General features: G+C 36.4%; 1 protein-coding gene across 9 annotated transcripts in view; it reads left to right on the top strand.

Moving 5' to 3' along the window:
- Ufd4 (ubiquitin fusion-degradation 4-like) overlaps window positions 1-24,625 on the top strand; it is an 831,523-nt gene that overhangs the window by 668,723 nt on the left and 138,175 nt on the right. For all 9 annotated transcript variants that reach the window (XM_090399614.1, XM_090399612.1, XM_090399618.1 and 6 more), the window contains one exon: window positions 12,575-12,657. In XM_090399614.1, coding sequence (XP_090255740.1) covers window positions 12,575-12,657 — 83 coding nt within the window. The remainder of the gene's footprint in view (window positions 1-12,574; window positions 12,658-24,625) is intronic.

Here is a 24,625-nt window from a genome sequence, read left to right as displayed (position 1 = left end):
AATTCGTCCCTCTGTCCAGGCATTTCGAACTATGCAGTGCAGCCACTGTAAGACTTTTATACCACCATGCTTCAGCATTTCTGGTCGAATATCATCTACTCCTGCTGTTTTCCACATTTCAAGCCTTTGATGGCATTTCTACTTCAAGTATGGATATGTATTCCTGACTGCATGCCTGGTCAGTGTTTTTTATCACTGTGCTGTCATCACTGCTTGTTTCATTTAGCAGTCTTTCTAAGTAATTACTCCATACTTCAAGGATATCTTTTTCTCCAGTTTTCATGTCACCTTTATCATCTCTAACTCCTTTTATAGCACTCTTTCCTCCATTCTTAAGCTTCTTCAACAACCTCCAGAATATTTTGCCACCTTCTTGATATTTATTTTCTATGTTCTTACCAAAGTCCTCCCATGACTTTTGTTTAGCTAGTTTTACACACTGTTTAGCTTTCTTACATTTGTCTCTGTATTCTCTAAGAGCACAAGCTGACTTATTTGCCAGGAACTTTTGATATGCTTTCTTCTTTTCCTTCACTGCCTCTTTAACTTCCTATGTCCACCATGGAGTTCTAATTTTTCTATCCTTGCAGACAACTTCAACACATGCCTCTCTAGGTGAATCATTCAGGGTTTTCTTCAAGGCTTGCCACTGAATCTCCAAGGTTTGGTTATTGTTCTCAAACTCTTTCATTTTTCCTTCAATAAGTTTTGTGTATTTTAGTCTACAGTTCACATCTGAGAGCTGCTCAAATTTTATTCACTTTAAAACTTTCTTACATGTCATTCTTTTCAATATGAAATTCAGTTTTATCCTGCTCCAGATTAAATAGTGATCACTTCAAATTTAAAATTCTCTGTACACTCTGGTGTTCTGCACCAGGGAGAAAACATCACTATCAACAATAACATAGTCAATGAGACTTTCTTATTCCTTGCCTCTTCTCTCCATGTGAATTTGTGCACATTTTTATGTTGGAACATGGTGTTAGTAATAACCAGTCCCTGTTCTGAGCAGAAATCCAACAGGTATTTTCCATTATTATTAGCTTTGCTCTTTTCTCCAAATTTTCCCCAAATATTTTTGTAAGTCTGACAATCACTTCCTACTCTGCTATTTAGATCCCCAACAAGGAACAACTTTTCCCTTTTCATTGTGTCAGTAGCTTTCTCTAGAGCCTCAAAAAATTCCTCCATTTCTACATTAGTAGAACCTTCTGTGGGACCATCGGCTCAAATAAGTCTCATTGTCCAGTTCCCCATTCTGATATTTGTCCAAATCACTCTACTTGATACTGCCTGAAGATAAGCCTCGTATTTTGTGTTGAATACTGTGGCTACTCCTTCTTTTCCTTGATTGTCATTGCCTGAATATAACCTTTTGTATTTATTGCTCAGAAAGATCTCACCAGTTTTTGTCTTTTTTGTTTCAGTCACTCCTATTATGTCGATCTGTTGGTTATCTAATTCCTCAGCTAGCTCCATTACTTTGCCATTCAGGCTTCTTATGTTGATAGTACCGATCTTTAACTCTGGTGATGTTGAGTTGGGGTTTGTTTTCAGATTTGTTCCAGTAGCCGACTTTTTGCTGTTCGGCCTTGTTCCCTGACGAAAACAACGGGGGCCTTGTTTAACCGGGCGGTGCTCCAGCTGGCATGAAATTTTGTCATGTCGTACCATCATTTTTTATTTTGGTTTAACCAATAGGAATACAATTTGGTCGGCTAAATCCCAAATTGCTAGCCCATCCTCGTTTGTTCAGTATCCAGGTAGATACCCAACAGGGTGCACTACGAGAAGGTGAGGATTGGACATTAGGTCAGAAGGCCTGGTCCGTTCTCTGCATTCCTTTAAACGCTATGTAGAGGTCTCCTCTCAGTTATACAGCTTTGACCCTTTGGCACACTAATCCTAGAATCTATACTCTCCAGCCCTTCTCAGAAAATGTTTTCAGATGAGGATAGCTAATTTGTGTGTTTTTGCAATTCTAAGATTGTTTCTCTGATGCTGTCTCATTGACTGAGATGAAATATATGATTGATTATTTAATTAATTATATCTGCTGTATTTATTCCATGAAACCTTATAATGAGTTCAAACCAGCACATAAGTCTAAATAGTTGAAGGCATATAGGAGCCTGGCTTTTATGATCAGTCTGTGTTGCCTTTCTACTGCTGTGCCTTTGTTCATGTGCTTAGTATATTTCCTTTATTGCCCATGAAAACAGTTTGGTAACCAAGGTGAAATATTGACTTCATAATCTAATTAGATAAATAAAATGAGTTAATTATTATTTTTAGAGCTGTATTACCATCTACATGAAATTAGGAGACAAGTGGTGTACTTTAGGGATCAGTCCTTTGTCCATTGTTATTCAATATTTACATTAAAATCACGAAAGACTTGACAGAAGATATACTGATTGTGGATAATGTAAAGAGAGGCAGGGTAATCAATTTTTTAGCTAATTAGATTATTTAACTAATATTTCACTTTGGTAACCATTCCATCTTTATTGACTCTAAGAAATATACTAAGCACAACAGCAGCAGCAAGACAGATAGACAGAATGGCTCGTATTGTCCTAACATGACTGGCTTACAGCACTTGCATAAGATGTAAATAGCTTCAAATCACAACTATATCTACTACTGTCCACCTCCAGTTCCCTAACTACACTCTTCACAATTCTATTTACCATAAGGATGGCACCTAAGGCTTTTGAAATTTGGCACAGCCTTCCAGAGAATGGCTATTAATATCCCCTTCTTTTGACTTTCTCTGGCTCAAGGTTTCCTTGTTCGATTTAGAAACATTCATTTGTTGCACTTACCAGTCTCCAAATACTGATAACCACTCAGATATCTTCACATTTTTTTCCACGAAACTTACCACTCTCCAGATATCTTGGATCTCTTTTTGGCCAGTTCTCCTTTTAGACACACAATAGAGGTCATCTCTCCTCTCGGCAACCCAGATTGCAAATATGTACAAGTCTCCTCTCTTACAATAATAAATTTAGTTTAATCCTTTATCCAAGTGTGTGCAAACAAAGTTTGTGCCTGAAAGTATCTTCAGGACTGGGGTAAAGTGGTACAACACCGGGCGACTCCTTACAAAGGTGGAGCAAGCTACCAACACTCCTATCTCAGTATCTCCCATAATGCAAAACCATCTTTCGGATATGTATAATGTTATGCATTAAGGGAAAGGCCACTACCCAGACTAGTTTCAACCTTTATTGAGGTCTCTTCAGTGGGAGCCAGGCCCAAGTGGAGATACCAAGACAAAAGAATTAGTGAAGTCATCTCCTCCTATAGGAGCTGCCAAACGGTGTGCCACCTTTTTATTAAATTACTCTGGATTTAGAGAAAGATGTTGAAAGTTTATTTTTCATTTGGTCAGACTATAATAAATTTAGTTTAATCCTTTATCCAAGTGTGTGCCATAAAAGTCGAAACTAGTATGGGTAGTGGCCTTTCCCTTAATGCATAATATTATACATATCCGCAAGGAGATGTGTTTTGAATTATGGGAGATACTGAGATAGGAGTGTTGGTAACTTGCTCCACCTTTGCAAGGAGTCTCCCGGTGTTATACCACTTTACCCCAGTCCTGAAGATACTTTCAGGTGCAAACTTGGATAAAGGATTAAACTAAATTTATTATAGTCTGACCAAGTGAAAAATAACTTTCAACAATCCTCTCTTACAGAATGCCACTCCTCCAACTACTCCTGACCTGGCATCCTCTAGCACTACAGAAGAGCCAGTTGGGATTACCTCTGTAATTTCTACTCCTCCTTTCTTTGTCCGACTATTGCTTCCACTTACCTGATCCTAATACTGGGAACAAGTAAAAAATTATTCTCACTTCATTCATCCTCCATTCAACCCATAATCCTCATCTGCTTCCAAGCCCTGGTTCATCTGAAAATGTATCAAAGCAGTCAAAGAAGAAAAAAAATCAGCTTACTGCATGTAACTTGTATCGAGAACTCCAATTTCATATTCTGCCTATAACGAAGCACACAACATATGCAAATCAGTCATCAGCAGATCCAAATCCAATTTTATAAAGACCAACAGCAGAAAATTTTGCCTTCTTTTCAAACAAAAGCATTCCTTCTGGTCCCTTGCTTAGGCCATTGGACACAGTTACTGGTCTCCTACATATCCACCTCTCTCTTTCATCCTGACAGCAGCACTCTTACATCACCCAAAGATAAAGCTGATCTCCTGGCATTATTCTGTTTCTCAAACACTTGCATAGATGACCAACAGAAATGAACTCCTGCCATAACGAATCCAAGCTGTATGCCTCCTATAATTTTTCAACAAAAAATCATCAGAAAACTACTAAATAACTTGAATATTAAAAAGTCTTCTAGTCCTCATGGCTTTTCTCCAATCACTTTCAAACATTGTACTCCACATCTGTCTTGCATCATCTCTGTAATTTATTATACAGGGTGTTCGGGATAAATTTGACATATTTATAATTAATTATATTTTTCCGTAAGTTACATGTATTAACACACACTTCTCTTCATTTAAAAGTTTGGACCCTTCTTCATTCATATACAAGATGTCAGAAAGGATGGATAGCTGGAACCCACCTGAATCATGGAAGAGAATAACTTGTATCATGATGATTCGTGCCCGCCATCAAAATAAGGATATTACGACTGCTGCCCAATGCTCCCTGAATACAGTAAAAACAATCAGGCATGAACTAGAGACTTGCAATGGTGACTACGAGGATGTAGCAAGAAGAAAGATCCCTAGCAGACGATCTGATTGCGTTCGTACAGCAGAATTCCTCGCAAATCTGCAGGAACAGGTGTTGAAGAACCCTGGCATTGGAATTCGGGCTTTGTTCGTGGAGTTGCTAACTGTAGTCAAGCCCTGGATAACAAGGGTAGCCAATGGTAGGCCGTATGTATGGCAGCAGGATTCGGCCCCTTGCCACACCTCTGGGAAAAGTCAAAAATGGTTGTCTGAAAATTTCTACGACTTCACCAGTCCAAATGTTTGGCCTCCAAACTCCCCAGACCTTAACCCCATGGATTATTTTGTATGGGGCGCAGTTGAAAAAGACACCAATCGCACTTCCAGTAATACAAAAGCCCAGTTAATGGATAAAATTAAAACAGTTTTTGCGGCCCTTCCCAGGGAGACTGTAGCATCAGCTTGTTCGAGGTTCCGAAGCAGAATTGAAGCTGTGATCGATGCTAATGGTGGTTATTTTGAGTAAATCTTGTTGATAGTATTGTAATTAACTCTGCCTGTAATGTTTTTTTGTCAATTCATTAAATTTAATAGATACAAAGAAGATTTTCTTTTTCCTTACGAAACTGTCAAATTTATCCCGAACACCCTGTATATATCTGGTACTTGTCCCAATGCATGGATGCAATCTTGTATCCATCCTATTAAAAAAAAAAAAAAAAATCTCATGCACCCAAATTTGTTGAGATTTAAAAAGTTTTTCAGCACTGAGGCAGATTTGAGGAACAGCCCTTCATATTTGTATTTGCTATGGTCCAATAGAGGCCTTCTTCTTGCATATCCTGTGGTTGGGAGTCCAAAGCATGTTCAGCAATTGGTGGAAACATACTGCATCCATTTACACCACCTCAGGACTTGCAGACTATGCTTTGGACACCCACCACAGGATATGCTGGAAGAAGGCCACTCAATTAAAGACCTTCAAATACAAATATGAAAATTTTTATTCAAACACGGTAGTTCTCTCCATAATTTTCAAAAATGCATTCGGATCACCGTGTAAGCTTAAAAGAAAGGATACAAATATGAAAAGTTGTTCCTCGAATCTGCCTCAGCTCTGAAAAACTTTTCAAATCTCAACAAATTTGGGTGCATGAGACTGTCCCAAATTCGGGAAGCATTAAATTTGCAGGAAAATTCTTTGCAAGAAAATTTTATCCTACAGTCATGCCATTCCCATATATGGAGAAAAAAAAAAAAGAAAAAAGAAATTTTATGTATTATTTATTATTTTGATTATATTTAGCATTCCAAAATTTTTTATTCTGTATAAAGTTATTAATATTCTTTCTTACTACAGACTCTGTAGACGGAATATTAATTTTTACAAAACTGGAATAGGGTGGTAGGGAGAAAGAGCACCATATTTAAGAATATTTAGGGATAACAGTTATTTCCAACTAATATTTATAGTTAACCATTAACATATATCTATCATTCCTATTAACTATTCTAATTATTTCTAGTTAGAACAGTTTTTAGGAAGAATAAAATATTTAACGATAATTAGGAGAGAAAGGGCACAATATTTAAAAATATTTATTCTTCTAACCGTTCACTATTTTTCTGTTCTGTGCATTTAGACACCCATCCATGCATGATATATTTTTTATCTGAAGTAATTCAGAAGGTGATATGTTTCAGTTATTGAACACACATGTATTTTGAAAATCGTTGCACTTTTCTAGCATAGTAAAGAACATCCTGTACGCTGCTATTGTTGGCAGAGCTAGTTTAAGATCATAGGTGCGCTTCTGAGTAATTATATTAAAAAAATGATAATAAAATTACCTGAATCCTATCATCATTATGTAAATCAGCATAAGCTAAATTGTCATCTGCAGTTACATTACTAGTCTTTACCTTTTCCTCCAATATTAGTTTTTTATGACACTAAGAAATTTAAAATTTTATTTTAGTCTTCTTTACTGGGGGTGTGGGGGAAATATATATATATATATATATATGCATGCTCGCTCGCTCCCAAAGCAAAATACATGATTAATTACTTCACTTGTGAACCATTCAAAAAAAAAAAAAAAACTGTAATCAGATATATCATGTCGTGAACAATTGACTAGATTGCATACCCTCACCCACCAGTGAGCTGTGGATTTGAAACTCACAATGGGCATGGATGTTTGCAATCATTTTTAGGTGATGAAATGAATTTCTTCGTATGATGTGTGACCACACCACTTCTTATTGGTGGGTGAGGGTACGCAATCTAGTCAGTTGTTAATGACATATTTCCAATTGCAGTTTATTTTGAATGGTTCACAAGAGAAGTAATTAATTACATATTTCACTTTGGGAGCATGCATCTATATATATATATATATATATATATATATATGGTAAATAGAACTAAATATGAAATTTAAAATTTCTTAGTATCATAAAATACTAGTATTATGGGAAAAGATAAAGACTAGTACTGCAGCTGCAGATGGCAATTTAGCTTATGCTGATTTATATTATTATGATAGCATTTACGTAATTTTATTATCATTTTTTAATATAAATACTAAAAAGTGCACCTATGATTTTAAACTAGCTCTGCCAATGATAACAGCATACAAAAAAACAGTGTATGCAGGAAAAATGGAGTCATTTTCAAAATAGTCATGTATTCAATAATGAAATACCTCATCTTCTGAATTAGTTCAGATAAAATGTGCGTGCGTGTCACATCTGGATGCGTGTCTAAGTGTGCAGAAAAATAGTGAATGGTTCTCAGAATAAATATTCTTAAATATGATGCCATTTTTCCCTAAACCACCCTATTCCAGTTTTGTGAATATTAATATTCCATCATCAGAACCTGTAGCATTTAAGTAAGAATGAATATTTACAACCTTTTAAGACAAAACAGAAATTAGGAAACTCGCTGATCAATAAAATATTACTTTCACTGTATAAGAATGAAATGAAAATCGAATTAAAATCTAAATAAATAATACATAAATATATAAAAAAATTATATTTTGTGAAATTTATCTTGGACTGTTTACTTTTCATATATTGCTATTGATGCAATATTGTTTCAGTTTTCTAGTGAATAACATTTTCACCAAATTTTTTCTGCAATGAATATTTCACACCATGAATTTTTCCCACGATGATTTTTCCTCACAATGAATATTTTGCACCATGAATTTTTCCCACAGTGATTTTTCCTCTCAATGAATTTTCCCCATGATGAATTGTCCACACCGTGATAAATTGTCCGTGAATCCCTGGATGCACATATCATTGTTTTTTATGCTCCCTGATAATGGCAATGCAACATTACCAAAATATAGGAAGGCATTAAAGATTTTATAATTAATATTTTAGTATACCTAGTTATATCCTGAAAAATAATAGTTATAGTGCTTTAAACACTGATCTAGGAAAAGGAACAGTAAAACTGTGAGTCTTTAAACTGGAGGAGTTGAAACTGTTAACAAGTAATTAGTAAATAAAAGAAGATATTGCAGTCGATGTTCTAAAGGAATGTTCGAGGAATTGCTGATTGGAAAGTTTCATCTGTCTTAAGGATGCCAGATATATTTGTATTTCTACCGGAGAGGGTGACGGAATTAGCTCAACTTAGATATGTTGTTTTTTGAAGTAATAGAAGGAACTTTTCTCTCCGGTACAGAAATTAGTAAATTGTTTGTCAAACTGAACTGCAAGAGGTAAGAGTATTTATACTTCAGTGAGGAATAATGTATACTACATAAGGGTGATAAGAAAGGATCCTATGGAAAAGAAGAAGAAACTGTAAATATTTTCAGAAAAGGCCGTAACAAAGAAACTGAGTATGAACATTTTTGTTGTTGTGAAAACAAGGTGTTTAGTCTGGTAGACATGATTAAGTATATGTAAACAATCCAGTAATAGAATGAGTCAGAGAATAGGAGATTTTAATATTTTTGGATAAGAAAATCTCTAAAGTGTAATTTATTTTAGAAGGCCTTGGATCCAGTATTTTGTAGTATTGTAATTTTATTTAAAGTCTATATATTGTTTTGGTTTTATTAAAGGTGTATATTTTTTGTATTTGGTCTTGAGTCCATGATTTTTCAGATTCTAAAAAAACAATTAAAAGTCATTGCACGAATTGTAATTGAACTCTTGTGTAAATAATAATAAACACACAGTATATAAAAATATCTTTATAGAGATAATCTCAAAACAAATGATGATTAATAACTAAACAAGGGCATTATTATCAGGGTAAAACTTTCTGTACATTGTTGTCTGATGACAGTTAGACTTTGCCAGAATGTTGGAAGTATTAATTATGGATCATTTAGACAAATTATGGACTCTACAACCATGTTAAAAATGACTATTTTAATTTCCCAACGTTTCGACTTTCATATTAAGGTCATCTTGAGTATACGCATATATACAAAGACAAGCTGAATTACATTTCACACAGTATGCTAAAGAGACAATGATTTGATCAGCAGTTATTCTACTGGCTTGACCTCTAGTGAAAATAAAATAAAATAGTTTTAAAAAAAAACTACATCAAAGCTATATTCTATTTAAGATAACATCAGAGAAACATTCTTTCATATAGATAGTTTTATTACAGTAACAATGATGTCCTAATTTAACATGCCAATTGTTATATTAGATTTAAGATTCTGGATTACCTATGGTCCTATTTATAGTTAACTCTTAGGGAGAAAGGTTAAGTGGGTAGAATATGTGCCTTCCATATTCTTGGAAATTTTAGACCATCATTATTGTTAAGATTAGGGTGGTTGATAAGAATCTCACAGGCTTCCTTAAATTTACGTTCATACCATTTGGTTATTGTGATTTGAATAAGTTGGAAGAGTAGGCAAACAACAATGGCTCTCAACTCAATGTTAGTAAGTATAAAGTTATGCACTTTGGTGTGATGTGATATCTAACAGCATATTATATTGGTGAGATTATGCCTGGAGTAACTGATAAGGCTAGTAATCTTAGAGTTATGGTGGATAGAGAGTTGAAGTTCAGAGATCAATTAACAAAACTTGTAAATACAATTCAGAGGATAATTATGATTTTGAAACAAGCATTGAGATGTAAGAACATGAAAATCATTTTTGCTCTGAATTTACATGGCCTTGATATGACCACACCTGCACTGTTGTACACAGATTTGGTCCTGTTTCCAAAGGGATAAAGAATCTATGAAAAGGTTGCAAAGAAGAGTTACAAAGATGATATCAGGATTGTGGAATGTAGATATGTTGATAGAGAGTATGTGGACTTCAGATACTGGTAGACAAAAGAAATGTAAAAATAATATAGTTTTATTATTTTATTACTTTATAATTTTATTTCCATTTGATTGCTTTCTTCTTTTTAAATCTTTACTTTAACTTTCTCCTTTTCCTAACAGTCATATTCGAGCTCTTAATACGTTGCTTGATTTAGTCTCCTATATTTAATCCTTTCATTCAATTTTAATCCCTCTTTTTTTCAAGACCGTAATTATGCTTATTCACGTGCATGAAACTTTAGAACTACGGAAGTGCCTCTGCCAGGAGCCAATTCCTTTGTTTAAACTACTGGCATCTTTCTATATTGAATTCGGAAAAATTTATTTCTTTATATCGACTGTGCGATCAGAATTTGCAGATAGGATTTGAATATCCTTCCAAAGAAAAATACTCAGCAAAACATGGAACTTTCCTCTCTTATGCTTATCACTAAATCCAGCAATGCAAAAATACTGTTTTTCAGTCGTGGCTACTTAACTCTCTACGTCATACAGGTTCAAATTTTTTATGAGAAGTGCATTGGTCAGGCGGAATCAGGCAAGTTATTTGACAAACAAAACAATTTATTCATGCTAATTGAATGTACAATAAAAGATAACACTAAGCACAAATTATTTCTGGCTCTATACTTCTATAGCAAATTATGTTTGGAATTTTAAATAATCCTCCCAGTTTAACAATTCTCTTTTAAACAACATATCCAAGGTAATACTTGAGCCATCACTTAATCATGCATAGAGCAAACTTACTTATGCTATACAATAGACAGGATTAGCTAATAAACAATATTAAATATGTTAAAATTTCACCTTATATTGATGCTATCCTATCTCACACAACGGAGCAAGTTAATTCACAATGGTTAGCTAAATGCCTTCAGTCCTGAAGTAATACTAACATTAAAACTTTAGAGAAATCTGTCACGATTTCTGCTCCTAGTAAAATTCAGCACATTAGACCTTACTCAATATATAGTCGTCTAGTCCACATTAGTAGATTCTTGAAATCACTATCCACTGCTACGATCCATTCTTGGCTACACACACACACGGGTACCTTCTTCCGAGATCGATGAGGGCACTTCCTATTTCTAAGATCGCCAGAAAGCTTGGTGACTGGAAGTCCGGAATTAACTTTCTTCAGTACTCAAACGAGTCATCACGCACTTTGGGCGTCCGTTGGCTAAAATGTGGGTCCCCGACCTTGAATCGGCACGACATACTCGAACGAGGAACCAGAGTAGAACTAGAGCGAAGGCGAACTTATCCTGCCATGTATATCAAAACAAATCTCTCTTCCTATGTGGCCACCTACTAGACAATGACTGACCTCTACTACGGCTTATGAAAAACCCGTGGCGACAACGAACCACGGCAAGAACCACTTACGACGATCAATACGAATGACGATTGGCCTTGCTTTCTCGATGTCCCCCCCGTTATCTTGATCGATCGATCTTGGGTCCTACTACGATTTTATTCCCTTGGGTATTTCATAGAGATCTATTCCCCCCACAGTTTGGTTGCTGCGTTAAGACGGGAAACCCCCGTACATTCTTGAACTTCATGAGTTTGGTAGCTTAAGGTGATATTCTTAATCCCATCTGGGATATCTTTCTCTTAGCAATTTATTGTTACAATTCATTCATACAATTTTTTTCTTTGTCTTTTGGTCTTTTTGAACAAAACACAAAGAAAAAAATTGTATGAATGAATAAAATTACAAGTATATTAGATTAATTTTATTTCCCAAGTAAATTGGTTTAGAAGAATTTTTTTTCTAAAATCCTTCTATACAAAATTTTACAGAAAGCTGGGTGATATAATAGATATCTATAAAATTTTTTGTTATATGAAAAATGGGAAGAGGACGAGGGTCATCTGTGATAGTTGAGTTAGTGTGCATTTAAGAAAAAGGTAAATGCTCGATATTTCTCTCATAGAACCTTGAATGAGTGGATCAGTTTGCCTGTTGAAATACTGAGTGCATCTAGTACGAATGAGTTTAAGAAATGTCTTTCCTCCCTCGATGAATCCTTGACTCCCTACAGGTAATAATAATAACAGTAAGCTGATTATATGGATTATACAGTGGTTTAGGACACAAGATATTATGTCAACAGTACCTATGGGGGGGGGATTATATAGCCCACCTGATTGGCCAAGTGGTTAGAGTATCCACTCTCCAGTCAAAAGGCTGCATGTTCGAATCCTACTGTGATTATCTGTGAAAATACTAGCGGTAGATGGTGGTAGTTGCGGTTCATTGTGTTGGTGGACTGAGGGTAGAGGCAGAGAGCTGTAGAGTAGGTACCTCCCTCGATGAGTCTCTGGACTCCCTGAAGGTGTTATATAACAATATATATAAATTATTTAGTTTTAAGAAATTTGCCTTTTCACAATCATTTGGATTTCCTTACTTGTTATCTTGATCATTATATCTTATTAGCTTACCTATGTCAGTTGTCACATAAACAAAAAAAAAAAAATCTTAAATGTTTTTTCATCATTCAGGCTGGGAAGATACTGCATTTTCAGTTCCTTCAGATGACTTCATAAGTAAAAAAATTACCAACAAGCTGGTTCAGCAAATTCAGGTAACTGTGACTGCTATACCATATGTGTATGACTTTTTCTCTTTTTTTTTGTCCCCAATTATTTTAATTTTTTTTTTTTTTTACTAAATTTGTTATTACTATTATTACACCATACCTCCAAGCAACTCAGCACAGGAGGGCACTCCATTCTATACAATACACTGTCTACACACAACTGCTATCTACAAGCTATCACTCATCTACACAATGAACCTGTTGCCCACTCACTGTATTTTCTGTGTGTTAATTTCTCATAAACACTGATTTGCCTGTACATTGTGTTTCTGTGTTTATGAGTATGCTAAGTTCAATCAATTAATTGTTCGTATGAGGAATGCTGTATAAAATAAATTATGTAGATATTGCATATAAAATTGTATACATACCAAAGATGAAATAACTTCAGTTAAAATTTAATTCAGTAAAGAAAAATAATAATTGTAAAAAAACAGAAATATACAATTCTTAACATATTAGATAATTGAAGTAATGCATAGCCACTGAAAAGTGGAAAAAGCAGGTGAGAGTTCTGTTATTTTTACCTCAAGTTCTAAAATAAGTTGTATTGTTGTGGTTATTCTACAATTGCTCAAGCTAAAAATTCTAGCCTCTCACTCGGTTTATGATACAGTCAATGACAGCTGCATAAAAAATCATTGGCAAATATAAAGCTGACTTTGTATGCATGAAATATGATAGTTGGACTTCTGTTCCCTTGCCAAAGCTGGTGGGCACATCTACTATACTATTCATTACTTATTTTTTCACGGTATTAACAACACCACAAACACTTTTATCAACAAGGATGTTTTATTAACGCTAATATTTCGCTGATTTTCAAATCAGCATCATCAGAGCACAACACACATGTAAACGCGACAGTGAGTGAAACAATATAATTGCAGAAAGACAAAAGATCTAAAGTCCTATTTTTGGCGCCCTCTAACGGAAAAAAAAAAAAAAAAAAAAAAAAAAAAAGCAGTTATCCAGGAGTTTTTCTTAGGATAACCGTCTCCCAAATTTTTGGCAAATTAATGCAACCATATTTGTTAAGGTTGGGAGAATTCTTCAAAGCCATTGCTGACTCAAAAAATAGTCTTTCAGATCTATAACGACTCCTAAATAGCACATTCGTTTTTCTCCATCTAATCCTGTGTGAAGGAGTGTCCAAAGCGTGGTCTGCCAGTCCTGACTTGCCATAGTAATAGTAGCGAATGTATCTTTCATGTTCTTCCAGGCGGATGTTCACTGATCTTCCTGTTTGCCCATAATAGGCCAAGTCACAGTCACATGGAACTTCATACACTCCTGGGTGTGCTAAAGGGTGAAGTTTATCCTTTGGTGAGCGGATCAGAGTTGCCAGCTTGACATGAGGCTTGAAGGTGGTGCGAAGGCCATGTTTCACCAATACTTTGGCTATCTTTTCCGATGTACCTCTGATATAGGGAATAGAAATGGTCATGTTGTATTCTTGTGTATTAGGGGGGGGGGGGGGGCAAAGTAATGGGCCTATGTAGTATTTTTTCTATTTTGTAGGGATTGTAGCTGTTGTCTAAGAACGTATGGCGCAGGTACTGGAGTTCAGTGGTCAGAGCTGTATCGTTAGAACAAATGGCTCTGGCTCTGTGTGTCAGTGTTTTTAAAATGCCGTACTGTTGGACTGGATGATGATGTGATTGTTTATGTAGGTATCTTCCTGTGTGTGTGTGGGCTTCCTGTAAATAGAAAAAGATAGTGATCCATCTGAAAGGCGGGTGACTAATGTGTCAAGAAATGGTAAACAGTTATTTGATTCTTTTTCTACTGTGAAGTGAATTTTGGGGTGTTGGCTGTTTAGGTAGGTGACAAAAGCATCCAAAGTGTCTTGTCCATGGGGCCAGATGGCAAACACATCATCTACATAGCGCAACCACACTAGTGGCTTGTATGTAGCTGTGGTAAGTACTTTGTTTTCAAAGTGTTCCATGTAAAAATTTGCTAACGGGGGGGAGAGGGGGGAACCCATAGCAGTACCATTAATCTGTTTGTAGAATTCCCCCCCCCTCCCCCCCCCACCCCCCCATGTAAAGTAACCTGCATTCATGGTAAATTGAAATAATTCAAAAATATCTGGGGGAAATTTAGACTTGATTAATTCAAGAGTGTCTATAAGTGGTACATTGGTAAATAGGGAGGTGACATCGAAACTAACTATTATGTCTGAATTTTTTAGGATTAGATTTTTAACCAGTGTTTTGAAATGGATAGAATTTTTTACAAAAGTAGAGGAGTTGCCAGTAAGAGGGGCAAGCGACTTCGCTAAATGCCGGGCCAGTTTATATGTGGGACTATCTATGCTATCAACTATGGGGCATAGGGGAACATTAGTTTTGTGGATTTATGGTAATCCATAAATGCGGGGTGTTTTAACATGAATTGGTTTTATTTTCCTGATGATTTCTTTGGGCCATGATGTCACTTTTTTTAGTAATTTTCGGACTTTTTTCTTTTGCGTCATTGTAGGGTCTCGATGTATACTTTGATACGTAGAACTGTCACATATGAGATCTTGCATTTTTTTGTTATACTCTTCTTTATTCATGATAACTGTTGCATTTCCTTTATCGGCTTTTGTAATAATAATATTTTTATTATTGTATAACTTTTTTAGGGCAGTTATTTGCTTATGTGGTATATTACTTTTTGGAGGCTTAGCTTTGTTTATAATACTTGCTATGTCTAGTCGCACGTTGTTGGCCATTGCTGGCGGAAGATCGTGGATACCCCGTTCTACTTTCATCATAATTTCGAGTTTAGGAATTTGTTTGGGCGCGACGGCAAAGTTATGTCCTAAACTGAGGGCGTTTTTGGCTTCTTCAGTGAGTGTTTCCGACGATAGGTTTACGACCACGTGGTCTCGTCGAAGTTGCGGTCGGGACTTCGTATGTTGGCGCTGTTGTAGTAGTTCAAATTTTTTTAGGTGCTTGCTTTTAACTTTTGTGAATTCTTTTTTTGCTGCAACTTCGGAGATCTGCTGTAGGACCGTCCATATTTCAAGATTTAACACGTTAGTTAGTTCTTGTTGTAGAGCTGTGATAGCGCTGTTTAGCTTACTAAGCTCTATGCGAGTAGCGGCGATTTGTTCTCGAAGAAGCGCTAAACTCGCCCGTCGATAAATACGATGTGCCTTTGCTGATTGCAACTTTTCTTTGAATTTCAGAAAGGATGGAATAATATTTTTGTGAGACGGTTATCCTAAGAAAAACTCCTGGATAACTGCTTTTTTTTTTTTTTTTTCCCGTTAGAGGGTGCCAAAAATAGGACTTTAGATCTTTTGTCTTTCTGCAATTATATTGTTTCACTCACTGTCGCGTTTACATGTGTGTTGTGCTCTGATGATGCTGATTTGAAAATCAGCGAAATATTAGCGTTAAAAAAACATCCTTGTTGATAAAAGTGTTTGTGGTGTTGTTAATACCGTGAAAAAAATAAGTAATGAATAACCTGCAACGTCTAAGCTTATCAGTTAGATCTACTATACTATGTTTCTATCTTCTCTCCCCCCCCCCCCCCCCCCAAATGATGGAACATGGACCACATCTAAACATAAGATAGCTCTTGGCATCATTTGTCTCTTTCAATTCTTGGAAAGCAGATTCTTCCCTACTATTTCCAAAACCATCCTCAGTTTATGATGTTTCATCAGAAGGTCGTCAGAAGGATACTCAATAGCCTTGATACTCATATGTTCTCTGGCTCAGATTGTATTCCTCCAGTTGTACTAAGAGTTTGTGCTTCAAAATTAAAAGCCACCTGGCATCACTTTATTATTATTATTATTATTATTATCATTATCATCATCATCATCTGAGACTTCCAAGGAGTCAAGGACTCATTGAGGACTGCCACACATCACCCAAACCAGCTGTCATAGCTTTCCTTAAACTCACTCACTGCTCTGTGAGAGAAAGATCTAGTTCTTACCCCTTTCTTACTGCAAAGAAACTTAACATTCATAACAAATGTTCCCCCCCCCCCACACACACACTTTGAAGCTGTTTTCTAAGCTCTTGGTATCTATCCATCACCATGGAAGCAAATTTTTCTCAAGCTTCTTAATTAAAAAATCATCCATCAAAATGTCATCTCATTGCCTTCACCTCAATACTCTCAAAAGTGATCGAAAAGATCATCAGTTTTAATTAGTGATCACCAGTATGGATCCCACCATTCTTATTCTATAGCAGACTTCCTCACTGAGTTTACAGCTTACTCACCTGTGGATGCAAGTGAATCCCATTTGGTGACTTGATATTTCTTGGTCAAAGTATTTGATTGAATCTGGCCTTCCTCCCAAACTGCCATCGTATGGTTTCATTCCTGCCTTTTATGAGTGGATCACCAGTTTCTTTTCTAGATGTTTATTGCATGTTATGGTGGATGGTTGTATCAATGCTGGAGTGCCCACAGCTCTGCTTTTTCCTATACTCTTCCTTTATATAAATAATCTTTTCTCACTAAGGTCTAATCATAGCTTTGCTGATTGCAATATACCCTCCATGTTAAGTAGTTGTTCATGGTGGGAGAGACCTCCCAGTGATAGTGCTGGCCCTTTTCATTCTTCCTCATTTTCTTTCCTTTTCTTCAGATATTCTTCGCTCTACTACCCCAGAGTCTTTTTAACTATCTGTTCAACCATGCTACCATCAGTAGGATCCAATGCCTTTCTGACATGTCTGTCCGTGGACTTATGGAAAGGGAGAATTTTTGTAGTTTTGCACTACTTTGGTCTCTGTTTTGGCAAGATGTGTGGTCCTGAATGGCCCAGATAGGATTGCTTGACTAATAGACTTGACTGCAAGGATCAAGTATGCTGCAGAAATTCTCCTTCCCCATGGTCTGAGGACAGGGCCCAAAGCTAGCTGTGGTGTTTGTATAGTGGTTTGAGTAACACTGGTGTTCCACTCCCGAGTATAGTCATTGCTTGCTGGAGAGTGGGTGTCCATCTGTGACTCTGTGTTGGTGGGGAGCTCTGGTGCTAAAGTAAAAAAACCACTCAGGCATGAATCCTTCCTTCATCCTCAATTATTTCAGGGACCCTAAGTCCCAGCCAAGTAATGATTACCTTTTGATAATAGAAATACGAAACACAAGACATAATACCAGTATAAATGTAGCAGTTTTTCTGATTATCCATGCACTAGGTGAAAAACCAATTGGGAAAATGTTACCCTTCTTTCTTTAAAAAGGTTTTAGAAGGACTGGTAGGTTCTCTTAAAACAGTTCAGAAACCACATTCTAGAGATTTACACCCCATAAAACTCAATTTCTTGAGAGGAGTGATCTCAGAATGGAATCTTTCAGATGTTCCTGATGAGACAATATGTTTAAAGCCGAAGGATTACGTGGTGACAGGTATGAGGGTGCATTCTGATCCTTAGGGATGGTCACTTGGTTTCAACCAGAAACATCATGCTTACTTTTGATACTCCTAAGCCTCCAACATCTGTTAAAGTAGGGCATCTCAGTGTCCTGTTAGACTGTTACATCCCTAATCCATTAAGATACTTCAAATGCCAGAAACATGGATATGCCCAAATATGATTATCATGCTCTTTTGAGTAAAGAGCATGATAATCACTCTCTCTCTCTCTCTCTCTGCAAAGAAAGCTAAATGTGTACACTATCAGGAAGATCACCCACTCACTTGCATGTCAGAAGTAGAAAGATGCCATAGTATGGCATCTTTCTACTTCTGACATGCAAGTGAGTGGGTGATCTTCTACTTCTGCCCTTTATGAGTGGATCACCAAAAGAAATACAAAAAATAAGAACAGAACAAAATATATCATATCATGATGCAAAAAGGAAGATAACCACTACCACACCCATTCTAAGATCCTCTTATGCTGAGAAGGTAGCAGTTAAGAAAATGTCAACAGCTACTCAGACTCATATGTCTACTACACCATTTGATAATTTCTACGCACCTGAATTTTACGATACCAGTATTTTATGAGTGTTGAGTGTTTTATGGGGTGTAAATCTCCAGAATGTGGTTTCTGAACTGTTTTGGGAGAACCTACCAGTTCTTCTAAAACCTTTTTAAATAAGTAACATTTTCCCAATTGGCTCTTCACTTGAGTGCATGGTTGATTAGAAAAAGTGAATTAGAAGTTTAGAAGTTGAGTAATCCTGACACATCTAAAGATGTGTCAGGATTACTCAACTTCTCAAAATCTATTGAGCAATATAAACCAGACAAAGGTAAGTACTTATCCTTACAGAAATTAGACAAGTCTATGAAGCCTTGATGATCTCATATTGCAACTGCTTCAGCCATACTTCATGGGTGACTTTAATGGACATGACACTCTCTGGGATAGTACCAACACAAATAGATGAGGTCATATCATTGAGCGAATGCTCGACAACCATGTATTCTAACTTATTAATAACAGAGCAAATATCTTTTTCCATATGCCTTACCATTTTCACACTGCTTGCATGGGATGTTGAAGAAAACATAAGGAAGCGATCATTTCTCTATAATTAGCCCTTTGTCTCCACAGGAACTATGCCCTCTTACACAGATGCCCATGTCGAAAATGGACCAGACTGATTGGAGTGCATTTTCCTATCTTGCAAAATTTAATACTGATGCAATCCATTTGACATTTGACACACGACAAATTTTCATTTGACAAACCTGTTAGTGTACAAGTATTAGAATCCTCAAGATCTACCATGACCACTGACCTGAACTCAGATCTCCTAGCTATATCCCAGTAGGGCAAGGATAACCTTGTAAACTTCAATACCACCAAAACTCAGTTCTGTCTGATCTCTCACAAGAAAGAGCTCTCATCCCTCCCCTTTACCTTCAGTAATACCGAGATATACAGACACGATCATATTTCTCTTCTTCGACTGACTTGTCCCTTCAATCTTTACTGGCACAATCATATTTCAACTATAGCTTCTGCAGCTGCCAAAAGACTTGGTGTACTTTTTCACACAAGACACTACTTCACACTTTCACAACTGCTAAATCTATACAAAGACTAAATCCACCCAGCTATGGAATATTGCTCCCATATTTGAGGTGGTGCACCAGAATCCTCTCTAAGATTAGTTGATTCTATCCAGAAGAGGGCAATCTGGCTAATTAATGATTCCTCTCTCATAGACCCATTTCACTCCCTCTCTCATAGTTTCAGCTTTGTGCCTCTTCTACAGATACTTTCATGGACAATGCTCTGCTGAATTGGCCTCTATCATTCTTCTGATCTCTCCACCAAAATCATTAAAACAAGAGCCACTGCTAACAACACCCCTTTTACAGTCCATCTATCTTAAAACTCACTGCACCAACTTCACTGCCTTCTCTTTTATTCTATCCACTCTGCCTTTCCTAAAGATTACAACCTTCAGCTGTTCAAGCAAAATGTGAACAGACTCCTCCTTTCTTCTATTCCTCTTGTCCACATAGTGTGCTGAAGGTCTTGTGACCTTTCGTGTGTTGACCAAATAGTAAAATAAATAAATAAAATATGGATGATATTCAAAAAATATCATCCCAATTTTATTCTATCCAAAGCCTTGGTGGATCAGAGTGCAAAGCAGCCAAAAAAAGATCAATATAGAACACATTATGTGAGACATCACAGTCAAAAACTATCCTGGATTCAATTTACTTCAATAATTATTCAAACAACAGTGCAAAAATAGTATGGGATAAAATCGGAAAGATGCAAGGTAGATACAGAACACATCGATTGTCTATCTTGATATGTAATGGGTGTATTGTTGCTGATCTCAATACTATTGCAGACACGGGAGAAAACTTTACCAGAATCTCAGCAACATTCATATCATCATTATTTTCTAATTTTGAATGAGAAAGGAGAAACAGAGGCCAAGTTTTTTGTACCAAGGAGATAAAGCTATACTGTCAGCCTTTTGTTAAGGAGCAACCTCAAAAGAACTATTTTGCTGTCTCACACCAGCTCGTTTGGCTCTAATTGCATCTGTTATGAGATGATAAAACACATCCCATCGTTTCTGTGGATTTCCTTCTCTTACTCCACAGCAGAATATTTACAGAGGAAGAGTTTCCAAAATATTTGCATAAGTCAGTTGGCATTGCTATCCCAAAACTGCTAGAATCCACCATAGGCCAACAATTACATTCAATTGCTCTGATTTGTTGTCTTTGTAAGATCTTGGAAAAAATTGTATATGCGAAGCTTCTCTGGTGCTTAGAAAGCAACAAACTTCTTTCCAACACACAAATGACTTTTGTAGACACCATTTAGACACATATATAAGAGACCCTATCCTGAGACGAGAGCATATTATTCAGTGCCCTCTGACATGGAAAAAGCTTATGACACAGTCTGAAGATGTGGCCTTTTAAAAAATCTGTTAAATCTTGGTCTGAGGGGACACTCTCCTGTTTTTATTAAGAATTTTCTATCTGGGAAACAAGTTATCTTGGCCATATCACCAAAAAGAGCAGAGGGTTCCTCAAGGTTCTGTGTAATCCTCTTCACTATCAAAGTGAACTCAATTACTGTACAGCTTCCTCCCATAGTAGGCACTTGCTTCTATGTCGATGACTTCAAAATTTACTCTCACTCCTGCAATATGAGGGTAATTGAACGACAACTTCAGCAAGCAGTTGATCATGTCTCTTCATCGTCTCTTTGTCATGTGGACTCAGGTTTTCTGCTGAAAAATTGTCTGTGTATACTTTTGCCAAAAATGCTCTCTCCACCCAAATCCTGAGTTATGAATGGGACAAGCCATTAACCCAGTAGCACCAAGAGCCAAGTTTTTTTAGTATGCGTCTTTGAGAGAACGCTAACATTCTTTATACACATTCATCATCTTCAGGAAAAGTGCAAAAAAAGCATCGAATATGTTCTGATGGGATGCTGATCAATTTTCTTTTTCTGCCTTTATCTTCCACTTGTATGTTCAAAACTTGTTTATGGATCCAAGGATTTCAGTTCTGTAAGGTAGAGCATGCTCTGGTGGTTGGACCCTATCCATCATCAGGGTGTCCAAATAGTTACTGGTGCTTTTCAGACATCATCCATTCAGAGTCTTTATGTTGAATCAAATTAACTCCTTCTATTACTTACATGAAAATGTTAAAGTCCCTTATCATTTTACATGGACTAGACTTTTCTCTACGTTGGGAGGTCATATCCCACACATCAGTCATTTTGGTATTTGCATAAAAGAAGAGGCTATGAAACTAATTGGCATGAATGTTGACAACATTATCTGCACCAAACAAAACTGCATTCCTCCATGCCAGCCTTGCACCTCTTCCTTCAACCTTTCACATTGTTAACTACAGAAGTCTCATACACTTTCATTTGCACATTCTCCAATTGTTGAATGCACACAGAGCAGCTTACTCTGATTTCTTGCCCATCTATACTGATTTTCAAGATTGGATATCTCTGTTGACTGTGCTGCTGTCTTTCCTAACATTACCATCTCCAAGATCCCACTCAAATACAGTACATAATTATACAGCAGAGTTGCACTTGTGCATATAAAAGAAAACTGTTACCAAAAGGGTGTAATTTATAGACTCTGAGCTCTTTACAGGCTATCTCCTCTCCTATGTATAATCTACATCTAGTAGTGCATGAGATGTTAAACCTGTTGTACGAAATAAAAACTCTTGATTTTTGATATTTGGTTGTGCTGGATTCCCAGTCATCACCTTGGAATTAAGGGAAATGGGAACTGCAGCTGCTAGATCAGCTTATATATTTTTGACATAATGGTTTCTCAGTCCCATATATTGACTGACTACACATGGTTTATAAAATTAAAGTTAATTGCCCAAATACTCCTGGATTGTGACTGCAATGCATGAGATTAAGCCTGAAATTAAGCATTGGCAGTCTAGTTAACATAGGAATAGAGCAAGTTGTTTTTGCTAAGCTCTGCATAGGTCACAGTCATCTTACACACTTTTATTTACTGAGGGCTGATGATCCACCTGTGTGTGAGAGTTGCTACACCAGTCTCAGCATTAGTCATATTCTGGTGGAGCGCCAGCACTTCACACAAGAGGAGTGGCATTTTTTACTTCTCAGGCCAAGCCCTATATGCTCAGTCAGATGTTACCGTGATTTGGACAAATTGCATGATGTTTTTAAATTTATTTATATCTAGATACTGCTACTAAATATCTAGATATTTATTATATCTAGATACTGCTACTTTCAGGCTACTAAACCTTGTACATGCATTTCATTTACTTATTTATCTTCTTATAACTATGAGGGTTGTTTGAAAAGTTTGGTAAAAAATAAGGTAAACACATTTTTTTGGAAAAAATCACCTTTATTTCTCAACATAGTCTCCATCAAGGGCTACACATTTGGTCCAGCGAGTTTCCAATTTTTTCATCCCATCTAAAAAGTAGGATTTGTCAAATTGTGCAAAAAAAGTTATTGACAGCCTTGATGACATCCTCGCTCGAAGAAATTTTTTCCCACCGAGCCAAATTTTTAAGTTTGGGAACAAGAAGAAGTCACATGGGTCCCAGTCCGGACAATGCGGTGGATGTGTAACCAATTCGAACCTCAATTTGTGCAATTTTGCCATTGCGATGGCCAATGTGTGGGACAGTGTACCAATCTTGCTGTTTTTTCTTCAGTTCTTCTTTTCAACGGTTCAACAATGACACATAATAGATTCCTGTTATTGTCTTACCCCTTTTCTAAATAGTCTAACATGATAATTCCTTGGGAACCCCAAAAAACAATGCCCATCACCTTCCCAGCTGACAAAGCGGTCTTCGGTTTTTTTTTTTTTTTTTTGAGCTCTTTCACTGGGCATTCCACTGTTTTGACTGCTGCTTGGACTCAGGAGTGTAGTGGTGGATTCAACTTTTGTCGACGGTCACGAATTGACTCAAAAAATCCTGCGAATTGCTATTAAACATCGCCAAACTCTGCGTTGAAATGACTTTTTGCACGCTTTTGATCGGCAGTCAACTATCCCGGCACCCACTGTGCACACAGATTTTTCGTGCAGGATATTATACACCCATTCAGTTGAGATGCCTACAATCTCATACACTTTCACTCTGAAGTCTTCCATAACGATACCATGGATTTTGTCAATCATTTTCTTCATAGTGACTTCAGTTGGGCATTCCGAAGCATGCTTCATCTTCGATGGACTTACAACCACGTTTAAACTCATTTATCCCAAAATAAATAGTCTTTAATGCTGGTGCAGAGTCCCCATGACCTGCATCTAACTCAACTTTGATCTGCATGGCTTTCCACCTCTTCAAATAAAAGTGTTTTATCACTGCATGAAACTTGTTTTTCTCCATTTTTATGAAAAATGCGAACACAGTCATTTTAAATGTTTGCCAAAGGAGAACTATGCATCGCACATTGCAAAAATTTTGCCAGTTATGAAAAATATGATATGTGCCAACACTTGTATGAATGAACGAATTGTATTGCTATTGGATATCTGAAGGAGGCAGCACTTTTAAATTTCAAGTTATCAATGGTAAACTGGCCATTTTTACTTTGATTGTAATTTCTGCATACTAAATATTTAGTTTTATCCTGATTGATTTGTAATCCTAGTTTTTCAGCAGCAATTTTGAGTTTTCTAAATGTTGTTCTAATGTCTTCAGCATTTTTTCCAACAAGGCATATATCATCTGCATATCCCTATATTACTGCTCTTTTTACATTTTCTTTTACAATTTCTCAAATTTTTTAATGATAAATTAAAAAGGATGGGCAAAAGGGCATCTCCTTGCTTCAATCAATCTTTATATGAAAAGGTTCAGATCTAATTCCATTAGCTATTATCATGATTCGGGTATCAGTGGTGCAAATTTTGATTAAACGTATTATGAGGTACTTCTAGTTCATCTATTACACCCCGAAGGTCTTCTCTGTGAATGCTATCATGCTTTCTATGGTTT

Source organism: Typopeltis vanoorti, chromosome 10 (assembly GCF_054136105.1).
Source record: "Typopeltis vanoorti isolate ZY-2024b chromosome 10, IOZ_Tvanoo_1.0, whole genome shotgun sequence".
In the NCBI taxonomy this organism is placed as follows: domain Eukaryota; kingdom Metazoa; phylum Arthropoda; class Arachnida; order Uropygi; family Thelyphonidae; genus Typopeltis; species Typopeltis vanoorti.
Note: the sequence above shows the minus strand (reverse complement) of the source record. Positions and strands in the feature narration are given on the sequence as shown.